General features: G+C 47.7%; 1 protein-coding gene across 7 annotated transcripts in view; it reads right to left on the reverse strand.

Moving 5' to 3' along the window:
* Positions 1-18589, reverse strand: part of LOC142575118 (uncharacterized) — a 171263-nt gene that overhangs the window by 1602 nt on the left and 151072 nt on the right. For all 7 annotated transcript variants that reach the window (XM_075684120.1, XM_075684116.1, XM_075684121.1 and 4 more), the window contains one exon: positions 6370-6485. In XM_075684120.1, coding sequence (XP_075540235.1) covers positions 6370-6485 — 116 coding nt within the window. The remainder of the gene's footprint in view (positions 1-6369; positions 6486-18589) is intronic.

Genomic DNA, 18589 nt, shown 5'->3' on the forward strand with positions numbered 1-18589 from the left:
TAACGTCCACGTTTAGGCACCTTATATGTTAGCACCGGCAGAATTCAAATACTTGACACTTTCTGTTCTTTTTTCAGTGGCAGTGGTAAGCTCCCTGTCCGGATCCGGCAATACCTGCCGTATATACCCAAACCCATTTTTATTCGTCTGTAAATTTCCTTCTGATGATCAAAGTCCCCTGTGAGTAAGTGAGCTAGATAAATGTACTCCTGCATAGAACATAGAGGCTGACTGGCCATCATAAATTCTTGCTCCCTTCCCAGGCTACTGAACACTACTTTTGTCTTCTGCACATTAATCTTCAACGTTACTCTTACACTTTCCTAGTTAGGATCCTCAATCATTCTTTAAGTATTATTTCGAAATAGCGGGTTTAAAAAACGTCATATTGAATTCTGGGTTATTAGGTGCCAAAACCAAGAGATGTGATTACGTGGCATACCGACCGTAGTGTGGGATTCCCCATTAATTTTGACCACCTGGGTTTTTTTAATCTGCACCTAATGCACGGTACACAAACATTTTTGCATTTCGTCCCTATCGAAATGCGGCTCTTCATCACGCGCTCTCGGGCCTAGCAGTGCAAGATCAAAGCCACTACGTCACGACGGCGAGTAGAATAGCGGGTTCGAAATAAAAGACGGTTCATTCGAAAACATGCCATTAGCGGTGGCGACCTTGGCGCGACGGGTGATACTAGACAACTAGTCACTAAATAACAAAATTGATTAATTAACTTTCATAATTTAAGGGATCGTCGTAATCGGAATTTCTAAGCGAGCGCTCCGTAAAAGCCATAACTTTTGGACCTGGGAAAATGGGATTACCTACAGAACTGTGGCACGACGAAATTTGGCTTTAGCAAAAGCGTGAGAAGCCGAAATTGGCAGGCTGCAGCGAGCGTGTAGTCGGGCCCTTCTTCGAAGCGACGTTCTGATTCCCAGCAGCGGCAGCCAGAGCGCAGCGACAGCCAGGATCCCACACGGCGGATGCCCGCCGCTGGGTTACGCGAGCAGGAGCGAGGCTCGCACTAACGCCGAACTTCTTCCAGATCCAAAAGTTATGAATTGTACGGATAGCTCGTCTCACTGTCCCGATTACGATGAGGCCACTGAAATTAAGCCTAAACGTTATCTGTTGGATTTCTTGTTAATTAGAAACTAACCGCCTCGTATCACGCCATGCTCGCCACCGCTCACGGCATGTCTCCGCGGAAACCACCGTTCTTTTTTTTTTTTTCAAAACAGCTATTTTTAAATATTGCAAAAAGAGTTTGTAGAAACATGCGATATAAATTATTTGAGGCACTCTGAATCTTGTCAGTATGTTCATATAGGGTTTCGTGGCCTAGAGCCTAATTTATAGCAAAATAATGAGAAAAAGTAGAAAATGTCAAGCAAGCCATATCCCTTTTAGTCCTTCTTGGCTAATAGTGTCCATATTATAGACGACAATTCACATTTTCAAGTTCCAGTCCGGCAACGACAAATCTTGCAATTCCGCCCGAAACGCGAAGCATTGATAACGATATCAATGTATAGACAACTGCACGAAATGTGGTTCTTAATTATTTTTCGCCATATATATATATATATATATATATATATATATATATATATATATATATATATATATATATATATATATATATATATATATATATATATATATATATATATATATATATACCAGTAAATATTTGCTCACTATAATTAAATCAACAAGTATGGCGCCACGTGCGCGCTTACCAAGTAAGCATGAACGGACCTAACTCGACGACCGTGAACACTGGCTGTCACAACGTTGGCATGAAGAGCACCCGAAACGGGGAGCAGACGTTTCGTGCACGTGTAAGTGACACGTACTGGCGGTGAGAAGCTAAAATTTTAAAGTAAATGGTATTCATAAATATTGATTTTGTAAATCAAGACTTATCACATTTGTAACTAGGCTATTAATTTACACTTGCATATTTTTGTTTGATTTGTGCCTGATACAATGTGCCTAAACCGGGCTCTACGCTTCATGGCCCTGTCTGCTGTGGTAGTACTGACTATGTGAAGTGTTTATGTGACAATAAATTCCCATCATTAAAAAAAGCCACTATTTCACCCGCAAGGCGAAGCATCGATTGCGAGAGCATATTAGCAGACAGCTATACGAAAGATAGTACTTTTATGGCTGTATCAACTTGTAAACATTCGCTTACAAACTAAATTAAGAAGCATGGCGTGGTGTCAGCGCGCACCGCAAACGTGAACACATCACACTCGATGATCGAGGACACTCGCCGTCAAAACACTGACGTGAGGATACGCGGCAGCAGACGCGAGCGAAGTAATTTTCGCGCTCTCTATCGCTTTAACGCAAAGTGAGCGCCGAGAACACACAGCACGCACAATGCTACGAGCCGCTGACGCACCTAGACTGCCCCAATGCAGATCGCTCTCAAGATACGGCCGCCACACCCGCAGTTGGAACCGGATCGAGCAGAACGCCGCCCCCCTTCCTCCACTCCTCGCCGGTCGCATTTTTACAGTTGCTAGTAAGTACAGCGGGGCGTAGCACTTTCAGAGGCGGACGACGTTTCTGCGCAGGCGCGAATAAGAGCGGGTGCGAGAGAGAAAATCTGGGGGCTTTTGCCCCTTGAATATCTAACTTTGCCCAGACACTATGGAGGGGAAAATTTATTTGCTCGTGTTGTATGCGTTTGTACCCTAGGCGTGCCGGCATTGCGGAGTGGGGCTGAGTTTACGCTCCGACGCTGCCTACCCACGCAATGAAGCGGTGGGCACGGACGCCCCATTTGGTGGTCGCTGTGTCTAAAGTCGGACAGAATTGCTCGCGCCTGCGGCTCTGAGTCAGCCATGCCGGATTAAACCTTTATTGCCCCTCACGGCGCTCTACCTTCAAAAAAACTGATTTTTCCGGGGGAGCAGCAGGCGCCGCAGCAGAGGCCCGGCCTGCTCTCCTGGTGCAGTATCTTCGTTCTTGGCAGGCTTTTAGTATGCTGCTGTCCGCGAGTTTTCAAGAGCTTTTTTGAGCGATCCCCTCTGAGTGAAATAAACGCACAGCGCCTTAGCAACCGCGGTTGAACGCCACTGCCTGATGTCATGCCATGAGGATTACTGGCTTTGCGTCTCGTCCAGGTTACGCTGCTAGGTTAGTTTAGGTTCAGTTGGCGTAAAAGGCGCTAGGGTGGCGCTGCGTATTCTAACACCAGTTACGCCGTGCGGATTTTTGTCTTCGCGTCTCGGCCACGTTAGGTTAGGTTAACGTTAGGTTACGTTAGCGCGAAAACCGTTAGGGTGGCACGACATATTCTCACAGCGGTTACGCCGTGATGATTACTGTATTTTCGTCTCGGCTACGTTTGGTTAGATTAACGTTAGGTTAGCATCACGTTAGGTTAGCTTAGCCTAAGAGGCGTTAGGGTAGAGCATACGTATTCTAATAGCGGTTGCAGGGGCGTCAAGCGTCACCGGCGGCCTTTCAACCACTTGCGTTCAACCCTGGTTGCTAAGGCCCTCTGCCTTCTAGATTTTCAATACATGCGACCCGGCCTCTACTACGGTCCCTACTGTGCTGTGATATAATTTCCAAGGTACATCGCCGCAACGCAAACGAAAGCTATGATCCGCAACGACCGACTCAGCACGAGATCCGCGGGTGCTAGACAGTCTGTCCGGCACAGCGGTCACCAACGTCAGTGCCCGCGGCTTCGCCTATTTCACCACGCCGGCAACCAGCCTCCGAGCGTAAACAAATCCGGCCCCACTCCGCAATGCCGGCACGCCTGGGGACAAACGCACACAACACGCGCTAAGCAACCTCCTCCGTAGCGCCAGCCAGTCATATATTCAAGGAGCAAAAGCCCCCACATTTTCTCTCTCGCGTCCGCTCTTACTCGCCCAAGCGCACAAACGTCCGGCGCCTGCGCAAGAGCCACGCCCCGCTGTATTTATTAGCAATTGTAAAGTCGCTCCCCGGTACCTCCCAACTAGAGTGTATATACTAGACTATGGTCTACTCCCAACGCTGCGTGCCTCGCGCGCCACCGAAGACGGTGCGCTTCCACTCCGCTTCCGTCCCTTTCACGTAGGCCAGATGTAGCCGCGATCGGAAGAAATGACGGGCGTGCGCAATGTAACTCAGCGTAGAGTCTAATACCTTCCTTTTACAATAGGAATTACTTATCGAGATCTGTTTTTGATTTGTGCTATGTTTTATCGCGATAGCAATTACATGGACACTCCAGACGTATTTTCGCCGCCGTCGACGTCGTGATGTTCACTAAAAGCCCGAGTGCGAAAAGATATTATCGCGCTCCCCGTGCCGCATGCTGTGGAAGCAAGGAAAGTGTGCGAGGATTAGCTGAGAAAGACGGCAACGTGATGTGCGCCGTCTTCCCGCGCGCCCTATGTTGAGGTCCCGCGATCCACTGCATGGTAGGGGGGAGAAGCAGATGGGTGGGCGTCTCCTCTTCTAGCGCGGCCATGACTGCGCATGGCTGACCGGACGGCTGAGCACATATGCGATCCTCGCACCGTATCTCGCCGATAATCTGCGGCGGGTGCAAAGCTGAGGGGGAGGGGGGGGATATTGTTGGTGACATTACGCGAGCTATCTTCACGCGCGCCTAGTGTTAAATGTTACGTACTATCAAATTTCCGAGACGCAGCGAAGCAAGAGGCCGCACGAAACGTCTGCTTCCCGTTTCCAGTGCTCTTCATGCGAACGTTGTGACAGCCAGTGTTTGTGGTCGTCGAGTTAGATCCGTTCACGCTTAACTGGTAAGTGCTAGCGTAACGCCATACTTGTTATTTAATTATAGTGAACACAAATTTACTGGTATTTATACAGCCAATAAAACTATGCACCTCATTTCAGTAGCTGTCTATACATTGATATCGTTATCAATGCTTCGCCTTTCGGGCGAAACTGCGACGCTTGTTTTTTCATGTTTTATGTTACAATGTCTTAAAGAAGCGTGAAGCCCATGGTAAACAGCTACATTTAGACAAGGGAAAACATTGCGAAAACATACAACTACACATACAACGCAGGAACACGATGTTTGCACGCTCATTCCATTTAGTATAGAGCCATAATACAGCTCCAAGTGACACGAAACTACCCACGTGATGTATACAGCATTATGTTTTTACGGTGGAGGCTACTTAAAATGGCCACGGCGGCCGCATTCCGATGGGGGCGAAATGCGAAAACACCCGTGTACTTAGATTTAGATGCAGGTTAAAGAACCGCAGGTGGTCTAAATTTCCGGAGTCCTCCATTACGGCGTGCCTCATAACAGAAAGTGGTTTTGGCACGTAAAACCCTATAATTGATTGAATTGACTATCATAATAAAAAAGTGCTACAAAGCCCGTTCAAAGCACATACGTTGGCATGTCCAGTAGCGGGAACATGGAGATGCGCCTCCTCTGCTTGACCTTTGACCGTCACCTTAGGCATTCGTTAGTGCCCGCCTCCTTTGCTTGAAGAGGATCTGTCCACTATTTAAAAACGATGTGCACATGCAACGTCTCTTCTAATCGTGTATGCCAAAATCTTCCTTTTTCAGCGCCAGTTCGTCCTACTTTAGCTTTCCATGAAACGATGAGACAAAAAGTCGCAGTTTCGCACGAGGTGAAGCATCAATTGCCACAGCAAACTATTAGACAGCTATATGACGCAAGGATAGTAGTTTCATCGGCCGTATAAACTGGTAAACATTCGCTTACTAACTAAATCAACAAGGATGGTGTCGCACGCACACAAGCAAACGTGAACACATCTCACTCGATGACCGTGGAAACTCGCTCTCAAAACGCTGGGGTGAGGAAGCGCAGTAGCAGCAGCGAGCGAATCGACAATCGTGCCTCTCGCTTCAACATGAACTAAGCGGTGAAAGCACAGCGCAGACGAAGCTATCAGCACTCCGCGAATTCTTTTTCCCTGGCCAAAAAAAATCGCTTTCAAGATAGGGCGCGCGCGACCGCGCCAAACGCAGCAGCCGACGGAGTAGAATGCCTCCCTTCCCCCCCCCCCCCGGTGCCTTGCGCGCGACGCTAGACGGCGCACTTCGTCCCCGCTTTCCTTCCTTGCGCGCGAGATCGAGCCGCTATTATCGGCTCACCCTCTGAAATTTTCACTCGCGCATACGGCACGCATACGCGCATACACGCGCATACGGCACGCGGCGACCACGTTATCGCCCTTCGACTTTATAAGGAACATCACGGTGACAGCGACGCCGACCGCAGAAATGCGCCTGGAGTGTCCATATAATGGCTGTCGCAATAATAACGGTGCGCTAGCGTCATCCCAACCTGCTCGTATGTGCTGCGTAGGCATGTGCACTCACCAGCAAGCAGAACCTCACCAACGCGGGCACCACGAGGCTGACGCGCACCAAGACTCCGATCCAGAAGAGAGGACTGGTCAGTGAACCCAGTGCCGACAGCGTGCGAGACATGGCGCCTGCGTAAAGAGGAGCCTTTTGTTTAGTCCTCAAGTAGGTTGAAAACGAAATCAGTGCCCTTCCACTCTGGAAGAAGGATGACCAGTGAAGCTCTGTATGTGGGCCGCTTAATGGCGAACTGCACCTCCGCCGCGCATCGGTCCGGCATTGCACTATCTTCGGGATCGGTCCACGTATGGGGAGTTGTGTCTACACACGGATACGATACTGGGGGAACTAGTCCTTAACAGCTTTGCCGTTAAGGGGGGGAGGGCGATGGAGGCTAAAGCAGTTGGGCCGCATACTGGGGACTAAACGACACAACTTGGATGAGGCCAATATATGTTAGCTTCTGTCCCCTCAGCCTCACTGCTACCTTTAGTCCCGAAGTTGAAACTGCAATGTTAATAACATGGAGTGAGATTTCCTACTTAGAACGGCAGTCACCAGAACCAACGACCCGCCGTTGTTGCTTAGTGGCCTTGGTGCTGCGGGGCTAAGCACGATCGAGGTCGCGGGATCAAATCCCGACCACGGCGGCCGTATTTCGATGGGGGCGAAATGCAAGAACAGTTGGGTACTTAGGTTCTGGTGCACGTTAAAGAACCCCAGGTGGTCAAAATTAATCCGGAGTCCCCCGCTACGCCGTGCCTCATAATAATATCGCGGTTTTGGCACGTGAAATCCCACAATATTTTTCAGAACCATCGATAATGGGGCCCGTATGGTATGGTATGATACTATGGTAATCATCGGACACTTTTTTTTAGTTGCTTGAAGTTTGCAGGTTTTCAACTTTCAAGTGGTGGCATAGACGAAAGGTATGTGGCGCCCCACAGAGCTCCCTCCTCCTGCCGCATACAGGTGCGTCAACACGGCGCACCCAAACAGATCTGATTTGGCTGCACATCAAATATGAATATATAAATATTCTCTACATACGAAACAAATCAACGTCACCACCACCGTGCCCGTAATAAAACAAACTAATAAAAAGGATCACACTTATAACCATAAAGGCGACACTGTTACAAGCAATCAATCATCATCCATCATCACCGCAAGCCTCTTTTTATGTCCACTGCAGAATGAAAGCGTCGCCTAGTGATCTCCAAATACCGCTATCTTGGCTGGCCGATTCCAACTTGCGCCTGGAATCCTGATTTCACCACCCGAACAAATTTTCTGCCACCCACAACTGCGTTTCCCTTCCCCTGGCACCCATTCAGTAACAATGGTCTACCGGTTATCCGCCCTGCGCATTACATGGTATGCACAGCTGAATTTTTTTTTTTCAATGACAACTAAAATATTGACCCTCCTTTTTTTTCTTTCTTATCCAAACCGCTCTCTTCGTGTTTCTTAACGTTGTGCCTAGCATTATTCCTTCCATCGCTGTTTGCACGGTCCCTAAAGGGACACTAAAGGTAAATATTGGGTCAAGCTAGAATGAAAGATTATGCTTCTGTAATAACGAAATCGTAATGAAAACAGAGATTCTGTGAGCGAGGAAACGACAAAAATAGAAAATCGGAGTGGCGACATTTATTGTCGACTACGGTACCTCTTATGTGTGGTGTCAGCACCTCTGATTCACAAAGAGGGGCCGCGACCCATCGCTGCGAACGGCATCACTTTTCTCTGTTTCAACGGCCAAGGCGGCAACGTGTGGCAATTCACCACCCTGCCAGCTTCGGCAGCGGAGGCTCAAGTGACCGTAACTGGCAACCTGAAGCTAAGCAGAGACACAGAGTGACTCACGCAGTCGGAGCACCAACCAAACAGTACGCTTCATATATAGAGCTAATAGTCTACAAAACATATAATACCAACACAGAGGGTGGTCACATGGAGATTACGTCAAGTCCTCCGCTTTGGCGCGGGCGGTTCAAATTGAGAAGCAGCAGCGGCGCCTGTGACGGCAATTTCCTAGGCGAAAATTGATATATTGGCATACAGGAAACGATGATAGACTTCTAAACGAATGCTTCGTCGATATAACTCAATTTTGTACTTTCCTTTAGTGTCCCTTTAAGTTGTTCTCAAGCTTCTTTGTCAACCTCCAAGTTTCTGACCCATAGGTTAGCACTGGTAGAATGCAGTGATTGTACATCTTTCTTTTCAATTATAGTGGTAATTAAGCTTCCAGTCAGGATCTGGAAGTGCCTGCCATATGCACTCAACCCATTTTTATTCTTCTTTAAGTTTCCTTCTTGATCAAGGTCCCCTGTAAGTCATTGACCTAGATAAACATACCCCTGCACAGACTCTAGACGCTCACTGGCAATCCCGAATTGTTGTTCCCTTGCCAGGCTATTGAACATTGCCTTTGTCTTCTGCACATTAATCTTCAACCTTAAGCTTACACTTTCTCGGTTAAGGTCCTTATTCATTTGCTGCAATTCATCCCCACTCTTGGCGAACAGGAAAATCTCATCTGCAAGATTAAGGTTTCATTCATTTCATTTATTAATACTGTCAGCCTCCTTCAGGGGCTGTAACAGGAGTGCAAGAAACAATACGAAGCTGAACAGCAAAATAAGTAGTACAGAACATATTGAAAACCATAGTTATACATCAGTCAATAAATCATGTCGCAAAATACACACACAAACAAAAAAATGCATCACTCAGAAATCAGAACAACACTCATCTTATGCAGCAGCAATCTGACCTCATCGCCCTGTGCTAGTGCCATAGATGAAATTTTCTAAGTGGCGCCGAAATTCAGCTAATGATGTCGACCGAACAGCAGAATCTGGAAGAGAGTTCCAGTCTCTACAAGTTCGGGATAAATAACTAAACTCAAAACAATCATTTTCTTATAGTCGGTAATGGCATAAACTTACTATGACGATGCCCTGATGTTACACTAGTTTTGATCTCAAAGTAATCTGATTTATTTATTTTAAGATAATTATTGATAATGAGGTAAAGAGTTCTTAGTCTTTGATATCTGGTTCTGGTTTCTAGCATAGGTAGTAGGGCTTGTTGGCAGAGATCTGTTGAAGAATGGTTTCGGCGATATTTATTAAACATAAACCTTACAGCGAGTCGCTGAATCCTACCTAGCTTGTGACAATTAGTTGCTGTGTGACGATCCCAAAGTACTTTAGCATATTCGATTATCGGTCTGACTAGGGTTTTGTAAGCGAGGCATTTTACATCCGGAGTAGCACTGTACCTAGTGCGTCACAGGTACCATAGTGTTTTAAAAGCTTTGGAAATGACATTTTCAATGTGGGTATTCCATCGTAGATCTGATGTAAATGTTATGCCTAGGTATTTATACTCAACGACTCTTTCAAGCATATAACCGTTGATTTGATAATTGTAATGAACATTTTTCTTTCTAGTTAATGACATGAACACAGACTTTTTAAAGTTTAATTCCATCTGCCGGTCGTTACACCATTTCGCTATTCTTTGCAGGTTTAAATTTAATATAATCTGATCATCGACTGTATTTACGGTACTGTACATCAATGTTACTTTGTAAATCATTAATAAAGATAAAAAATATCAACATCAATGTTACTATGTAAATCATTAATAAAGATCAAAAATAGGAGTGGGCCTAAGACGCTACCTTGCGGTACACCAGAAGCAACGGGAACAATGTTGGACTGACAACCTCTAACAGTTACATACTGTTCACGAGAGGATATATAAGTAGAAAGAAGGTTGTTGAGATATTCGCCGTTAACCCCTAACTCCTAAGCCTTCCCAGCTTGATAACTTGAATACTTTTTGCCATGCAGTGAATAGCATTGGAGAGATTGCGTCTCCTTGCATGACCCCTTTCTTGAGAGTAAATTTTCCACTTTTCTTGTGGAGAACCAAGTGTTAGGGTTGGCGTCTGACACCACGTGGCGACAGGTCATTCACCCTGCCCCTGAGCCGGAGCCCACGGGCGACCTCATCCCTTTCCCCTCCTCTCATGGTCGTAGCATCATGCGTGCTTACCTCATCCCCTTCACCTTCTCTTGGCCGGACTCCACGGCGCCGGAGAGGTCATTCACCCTACCACCTGAGCCGGAGCCCACGGGCGACCTCATCCCCTTCCCCTCCTCTCATGGTCGTGGCATCGTGTGTGCTTACCTCATCCCCTTTCACCTTCTCTTGGCCGGACCCCACGGCGCCGGAGACGTCATTCACCCTACCCCTTGAGCCGGAGCCCACGGGCGACCTTTCTCCGCGCCTGTCACATGTCATTCGACGGAAGCAAGATCCCGCCCACACTTGTAGAGAGCCTATTTAAGGGGCTCCGAAATGTACTTTGAGAGACTTCATACTTGATACTTCATACTTCATGTTCTTCTTATTTTATTTCAACTACCTTTGCATAAACAGTGCAAGTTTCGCCCTAGCAAATCGTCTCGCCCCTGCTTGGTCGCCATGATCTACCGGATGCCTGCCGCCCGCCGACAACGCCACGCTACCCAATAAGTAATGTCGGTCGAGCTTCGATGGACAGGCGTCGCTACTTCTCGGCAGCAGTACGGTACGCTACCCTGGAGTACGCAACAAGCTAGCTGGCAGCGATTGGGATACGGAATCCTGGAGAAACCAACTTGGACGACAACGACGAGATTGTAGCCTCTTCGTTCTGGCAACAACGTTCGGAAGGAAGGTGTCTGGATCATGACTGCATATGGTAAGTGCACGGCTTTTCTTCACTGAGATATCACTTGGCTTTTACGTATTTTTTGGAAAGTACATTGCAGTGATTTTTCTTTAAAACGTTGACGGAACTTTGAGTACGTCAAGGTTGTATAGAGTGAAGGTTTAGCAGCACTAAGGGCAGCCATGAACTTGAAGCCGGAATTGTTGAGCTTGGCCAAAGAGTTGGGCCTCCAAATTGCCGAATCAAAGAGAAAGCCGGAGATCATTGAGGCGATCGAAGCGACCAGGGCAGACGACGAGGAACTGACGGAATGCCTCGAGAGCATTAAAGAAAAAGAAGAAGAGCGTAAGCGCCTAGAGGAAAAAGAAGAGCGTAAGCGCCTAGAGGAAAAAGAAGAGCGTAAGCGCCGTGAGGAAAAAGAAGAGTGTAAGCGCCTAGAGGCCACAGAAGAGCGCGACCGTGTTGCACGCGACGCACTCGAAATGAAGCGCCTAGAGATTGAGCTTCTGAAAGCACAAAATAGCGAAAGACCTAGCACAGAGGCACGTGAAAGCGAGCGCAGAATGACAGACTTGATGGCACCCTACGCAGTAGGAGGGGACATAGGTCTTTTTCTGGTGCAGTTTGAGCGCACGTGTGAGAAGGCAAAATTCGCGAGAAACACGTGGCCGCAACGCTTGCTTACGTTACTGCCACGTGAGGTAGCTGATATTATTGCCCGCATGGGGAAAGAAGAAGCAGAGGACTTCGACGAAGTCAAAGCAAATCTGCTTAAAAAGTATAGATTATCAGCTGAAGCATTCAGGCGAAAGTTCAGGGAAGTCGAGAAGACCAAAAGTGAGTCATATTCAGATTTTGCATACACCTTGGAGGTAAACCTGAAGGAATGGCTCAGAGAAGAGGGTGCACTTGGCGATGCCGAAAAGACAATGCAGTGCGTTGCCTTAGAACAGTTCTACCGCCGGCTGCCAGTAAACATCAAGTATTGGGTTCAGGATAGGCCAGGCGTAGACACTGTTTCGAGAGCGGCCGATCTCGCTGAGGAGTACGTAACTCGCCGTGCGGACGAAGGCAGCGAAGCTCCTAAGGAGGAGATGAATAAATGCAGACCCGACAAGCCAAAACGATGGTCAAAGTCGAGTCGGTATAAAACAAAGGAAAGATCAGATTCAGGGAAAAGTACTGACGGGGACAGCGAAGGAGAAAAGGAGTCACCCGAACAGAGGGCAGAAAAGCAAAAGAAAAAGGCTTCAGAGGCCAAGAAACCAGTAGTTTGCTGCAACTGCCGGCAAACTGGGCATATCTCCGTGGGATGCAGAAATCCCAAACTAGTGTTGATGTCACTAACTAGTAACGAGGAAAACCTGAAATTGCTAGAACCGTACATTCGAGACCTCGTGGTAAACGGCAAACCGTATAGAGTGCTTCGCGACTCGGCAGCCACAATGGACGTAGTGCATCCGTCGTACGTAGAGGCAGGCCAGTTCACGGGGGACTGTGCTTCGATAAGGCAAGCCGTTGAGGCCTCCAGTGTTTGTCTCCCGGAGGCCAAAATTCGTATTGAAGGCCCTTTCGGAGTACTGGACACTGAAGCCGCCGTCTCGGCACATCTTCCGCCGCAGTATCCGTATTTGTTTTCTAACAAATCAGAGGATTTGCTACGACGCAAGGGAATCGGGTTTAGTGAGGGAACAGTGCAAGCCCTAACTCGTTCCAAGGCAAAGGAGCTCGCGGCTAAAGCAGTGGATGAAAGTCCAGTGGTGAAAGAAACCGGTTTGACAGCTGATTGGTCAACTAGTACTGAACAGGACAGCCCTATAGGGGATGAGGCGGAAAGTACGCCAGCTAATGAAAAAACTAGGACAGCAACGGAGCCTGAAATGTCGCGAGAGGCAGAAAGTAGGAGAAAATTGCTAAACGTAAGCCCTGCCACAATCATTGCCGAGACGGAAATGCGTAAAGCACAAAACAATGCTGAGCATTACTATGACAGGACGGCTCGTACGCGACGCTTTGAAGTTGGGGAAAAGCGAATGATCGTGAAACCCTCTTTGAATAACCAATCTGAGGAAATGCCTGTCGACTTTCCTGAGTTAACAGCCGTGACGGAGACAAAAGACATTCACGACACCATTGATAAGTTAGTGGAACAGGCGGAGTTGAATCCCAATCAAAGGGCCGAACTGAGGGAACTCGTGTTTGAATTTAAAGACGTATTTTCAGACACACCGGGCAGGACAACTGTGATCGTTCACGACATCGAGTTAACCTCGTCGGACCCAGTTCGTTCGAAAGCTTATCGCGTTTCGCCTCGTCAACGTGAAGTCATGACCGCTGAAATAAACAAGATGTTATAGCTAGGTGTAATCGAGCCAGGAGAGAGTTATTATACCTCACCTCTTATCTTGGTTGAGGTCCCAGGAAAAGAGCCGCGGCCATGTATCGACTACCGCAGGCTCAATTTAATCACGAAGGACCAGACTTATCCAATACCGCATATCGAGGAAAGGCTTGAGATAGTGAGCAGTGCTAAATTCATTTCTACGCTCGATTCAGTCAGAGGGTATTGGCAGGTTCCGTTGACCGAGAGGGCAAGCAGGCTTGCAGCGTTTATTTCCCCGATGGGAACCTTTCGTCCGGAAGTCCTGGGTTTTGGATTAAAGAATGCGTCATATTGCTTCTCTAGCCTTATGGACCAGGTGCTACGAGGAATGGAGGACTTTGCACTTCCCTATCTCGATGACATAGCTATCCTTTCTTCATCATGGGCGGACCATATGCAACACCTGCGAACCGTGTTGTGTCGGCTACGAGAGGCCAACTTAACTGTTAAGGCTCCCAAATGCCAATTAGGGCGCGCGGAGGTAGCTGATCTAGGTCATGTAATAGGGCAAGGCCATCGTCGCCCTTCCGAGGTTAAACTGACCGCGATAGACAACTTCCCGCAACCACGCACCAAGCGGGACATCAGATCATTCCTTGGCTTGGCGGGTTATTACCAAAGATATATTCCGCGGTATTCCGAGATTGCGAGTCCTTTAACGGATGCTCTCAGAAAAACAGAACCACAAACGGTAAAGTGGGATGACGCAAAAGAAAAGGCTTTTAGTATGCTGAAGAAAGCATTAACGAGTCATCCAGTGTTGAACGCGCCCGACTACTCTAAGCCATTCATTCTTCAGTGTGATGCCAGTGACAGGGGTATGGGGGTGGTGCTCTGTCAAAAGAGAGATGACGAGAACGAACATCCTGTACTGTACGCCAGTAGAAAGCTTTCAGTTCGTGAGGAAGCATACAGTGCATCAGAAAAGGAATGCGCTTGCGTAGTTTGGGCGGTACAGAAGCTAGCTTGCTATATCGCTGGCTCAAGATTCACCATGGAGACTGACCACTGTCCCCTCATATGGCTGCAGTCCATGTCTACGAAAAAGTCGTCTTTTGCGCTGGAGCTTGGCTCTTCAACAGTACACCTTCGATATTCGCTACAAGAAGGGTAAGCTTAACGGCAATGCCGACGGTTTAAGTCGTTGCCCCTACAGTATCGAAAGCCTCATGCTCATCCGGGTTTCCGTGGCATATTTTTCGTGCATTCATATGTTTTTCCGAAGTGAAGCCGATTGTTAGCTGATTTTAATAACCACGTCCTAGCGCTTTCAAGAACTGGCTGTTTTTAGTGTTAAGGGGGGGAGGACGCGCGTAGGAAATGGGAAAGGTGTAGCGGGTTTTCTTTTATTTAAAAGCCGGGTGTGTCCTGGGGGAGAGTGGCCTTGTGCTCGCTGCTTTGTGGTTGTGGGTCCGGCACTGTTCTGGGGTGATTGCTTGCCCACGCAGGAGACGAAAAGTTGCGAGACCTGCTTGCAAAGACCAATTTCACCGGACCGGACCAAGGAGAAAAGTCACAAGAGCGCCACGAGGACGGATGACCACTCCCCGGAATCTACCTGCTACGAACGACGGGTTCGTGACCTCTACGTGGAATCCTGATACCGAAACGCCGATCCCTCGAACAGCGGCTGCTGGCCCCTACACGTCGGGATCTTCCTCTCCCGCCGGAGATGCTGCTAGGTTTGGCGTCTGACACCACGTGGCGACAGGTCATTCACCCTACCGCCTGAGCCGGAGCCCACGGGCGACCTCTCTCCGTGCCTGTCACGTGTCATTCGACGGAAGCAAGATCCCGCCCACACTTGTAGAGAGCCTATTTAAGGGGCTCTGAAATATACTTTGAGAGACTTCATACTTCATGCTCTTCTTATTTTATTTCAACTACCTTTGAATAAACAGTGCAAGTTTCGCACTAGCAAATCGTCTCGCCCCTGCTTGGTCGCCATGGTCTACCGAATGCCTGCAGCCCGCCGACAACGCCACGCTACCCAATAAGTAATGTCGGTCGAGCTTCGATAGGCAGGCGTCGCTACTTCTCGGCAGCAGTACGGTACGCTACCCTGGAGTACGCAACACAAGGTAGCAGTGAAATATGTTTAGATATTTCCCAGGATATTCACGCATACCTGCTGTAGTCCTTGATTACACAATGCCTCCATGGCTGCTAATATAGTCAGTTAATTCGAGTTTAATGGCCCTGAAAGCGACGAAGGCCATGCTGCGCCAGTCACAGGTCAGTGCAATGTTAAGGTAGCAATAGCTGCGTTACCTTAATGTCGATGCAAATACCCAATTTCGTATAAAAATTTGAACAAGTTAGTGAATGGCACTAGCGGCTCATCGCCCAATATTAAGGCAGGGTGTAAAGGTATGTGCAATTGAGACAAATTGTTGAAATGTTTCCGCCTGTGTGCTTCAGTATGTGGACATGACATAAGTATGTGGTTTACTGTAAGCGATTCATGGCATTTTTCGCAAATTTGTGGGTTTTCTTTTCGATATAGAAAATTGTGTGTTAGGTTGTGTTAGGTAGGCAGTCGGCGGCAAGGCTGTACCATGTATTGATCTGTTATTTTGCTGTCGACAGGCTGTCCGGTTGCGCACGCACTCAAAGCTACCGATCCGGCTATCAGGGAACACGCATCGACGCGTGTTGGCTGCCTGGATCACCGATTTTTGCATCAAGATACCAAAGGACCAACATCGGCTTCGTTCCCTGTCGCCCTACGTCGCTGCCATCGCCTTGGTCACCTGATCTCGGCAGCCCAATCAAGTCTGACTACCGTCTACAAAAGGACTGCTCTCGCTGACTCCCGTCGCAGTCGGCGGCAAGGCTGTACCATGTATTGATCTGTTATTTTGCTGTCGACAGGTGAGTTGAAACGACCACCTGCCCCCGTTCTTTTTTCTATTTTGCTCTCTGCCGCCGACTGCACCACAATGCCTGATTGTAACGCTTGTGCTGAGCCATTGCCGCGAGACGATAAGTGTCTGACGTGCTTTGTTTGTAATGAAGCTTTCCACCTGGGTAAAAACTGCTCGACGGTCGCTGAATCAACTTTTTCGAAAATGTCGGCAGCAAAACGGGGATCTTGGGTATGTCCGGCATGCAAGACGCAAACCGTCAAACAACCTTCAATGGGTAATAAATCGGATGATGGAGTACTAGAACAGCAACTTTTGACTGTAAATGATAAACTGGACCGGCTGACGACTACAGTTGAAATGTTGGCTAGTCGAGTCGAAGAACTACTGACCTTCAAAGCTATCGGAGAAAAAACTGCAGAAACTGTTCTGCAGATGCAGGGGTCGCTCGATTCCCTTGCTGTTAAATATGAATCGGTGTCAACCACAGTAACTGCGAACCAGACAGCAGTCGGCGAGCTTGGCACGCAAGTACATACACTTTACTCTAAGTTTATAGCCCAGGCTGAGCTGCTTGAGAAGGTTGGCTCTGAACTTGGCGAATTAGAGCAATACAGCCGACGCTGCAATTTTGAGACTCATGGCCTGCAATATAACCCCAACGAGGATTTGCCTTCCTTATTGTCGGGACTGGCGGCGAAGCTAAACATTTCGGAATTCAAACTGACCGATGTTTCTGCCGTTCACCGACTTCCCGCACGCAGCAATACCATTCCTGTAGTCCTTGTGCAAATGCACACTCTTTCGGCCAAACAGCAATGGCTCGCTGCACGAGGAATCCTACGTGAACTTGCTCAAGATAGTACCTTTCCACGGCTTTACTTCAACGATAATCTTACGCGTGCCCAACGGAAGCTGTATCGGCTGGCAAGGCAGAAAGGCAAAGAATCAAAATTTAAATTCGTTTGGACCAAAAACGGCAGGATACTGGCTAAGAGGGATGAAGATGCACCTATTCAGTATATCAATAAGGCATCTGATCTCGAGAGTATTGCATTAGCATGAACAAAGTTGCCTTCAAGACATGCACTAATCTAAACGAGGTTCTTAGTTTCTTTCCAAATCCTAATGGTTGCGCCTTCCGTGTTGTTCACGTCAACATTCGTAATATTAGAAAACATTGGGACCATTTTCAGGCCTTAATTACTCCTTTCAACTCCTATTTCGATGCGATCGTGCTTACCGAGATTAACATTCCGTCCGCCTGCATCAATCAGCATCAGATTATTGGATACCAAGTTTTTTAATACACTAGGCCAATTAAAAGGGGAGGAGGCGTGGCAGTTTTCATCCGGGACACATGGGCGACAACTGAGCTGACTTTCTCGTTTCCCCAAGCTGAAATTGTGGTAGTGCGTCTTTGCGCACCTTCCTTGTCACTAATTCTGCTTGCGGTTTATCGCCCACCGTGTTGCAACGGTCGTATATTCCTGAATGAACTTGATGCTGCCCTGGCCTCGATGTCGTCAATGGACCATGTTTGCCTAATTGGGGATGTCAACATAGATACGCTACGCCCTTCAGCAACGACAGTTGGCAATTATTTGGACGTCATTTCCAAATAGGGCTTGCAAAACACGATCTGTGAACCTACACGCGAAGAATTCCTTGCTGGTCATCTTGTCACATCTTGCATAGATCATATAAATATACGTGCACATAACTTAAGTGTCAAATCGGCCGTTATTACAACGAAACTTGCTGATCATTACATGGTCTGCTGCTCTCTAACAGATGACACTACCAACTCGGTCGCTCCAAATGAAGTCAAACAAATCTCAATTGTTGACCCTTTGGCTTTCGAAAAATTTGTAATGAATCACGACTGGCATAACTTTTTGATGACTGTTCCTCCAGGCGACGCCTATGACAACTTTGCAACACTGTTCACCGATTTCCGGCTTGCAGCTACACGGGTCTGTAAAATCAAACAACGTAAATTGGACCAAAAATGGATGTCGACAGAAATACTCGCGGCAATACAAGCAAAAGACTTGTTATGGGTTCAAACAAAGAGAAGTCCTAATTGTACTGCTTTGCGGCTTCCGTACAAAGAGCTTCGAAATAAGGTCAATGCTATGATGCGTCTAGCAAAACGCAATAACTTACGAGCAAAATTCACGGACGCTCGTTGTGACAGCAGGAAAACATGGTCCCTAATTAACAATCTTAGAGGTGGTGATGTAA

Source organism: Dermacentor variabilis, chromosome 3 (assembly GCF_050947875.1).
Source record: "Dermacentor variabilis isolate Ectoservices chromosome 3, ASM5094787v1, whole genome shotgun sequence".
Classification (NCBI taxonomy): domain Eukaryota; kingdom Metazoa; phylum Arthropoda; class Arachnida; order Ixodida; family Ixodidae; genus Dermacentor; species Dermacentor variabilis.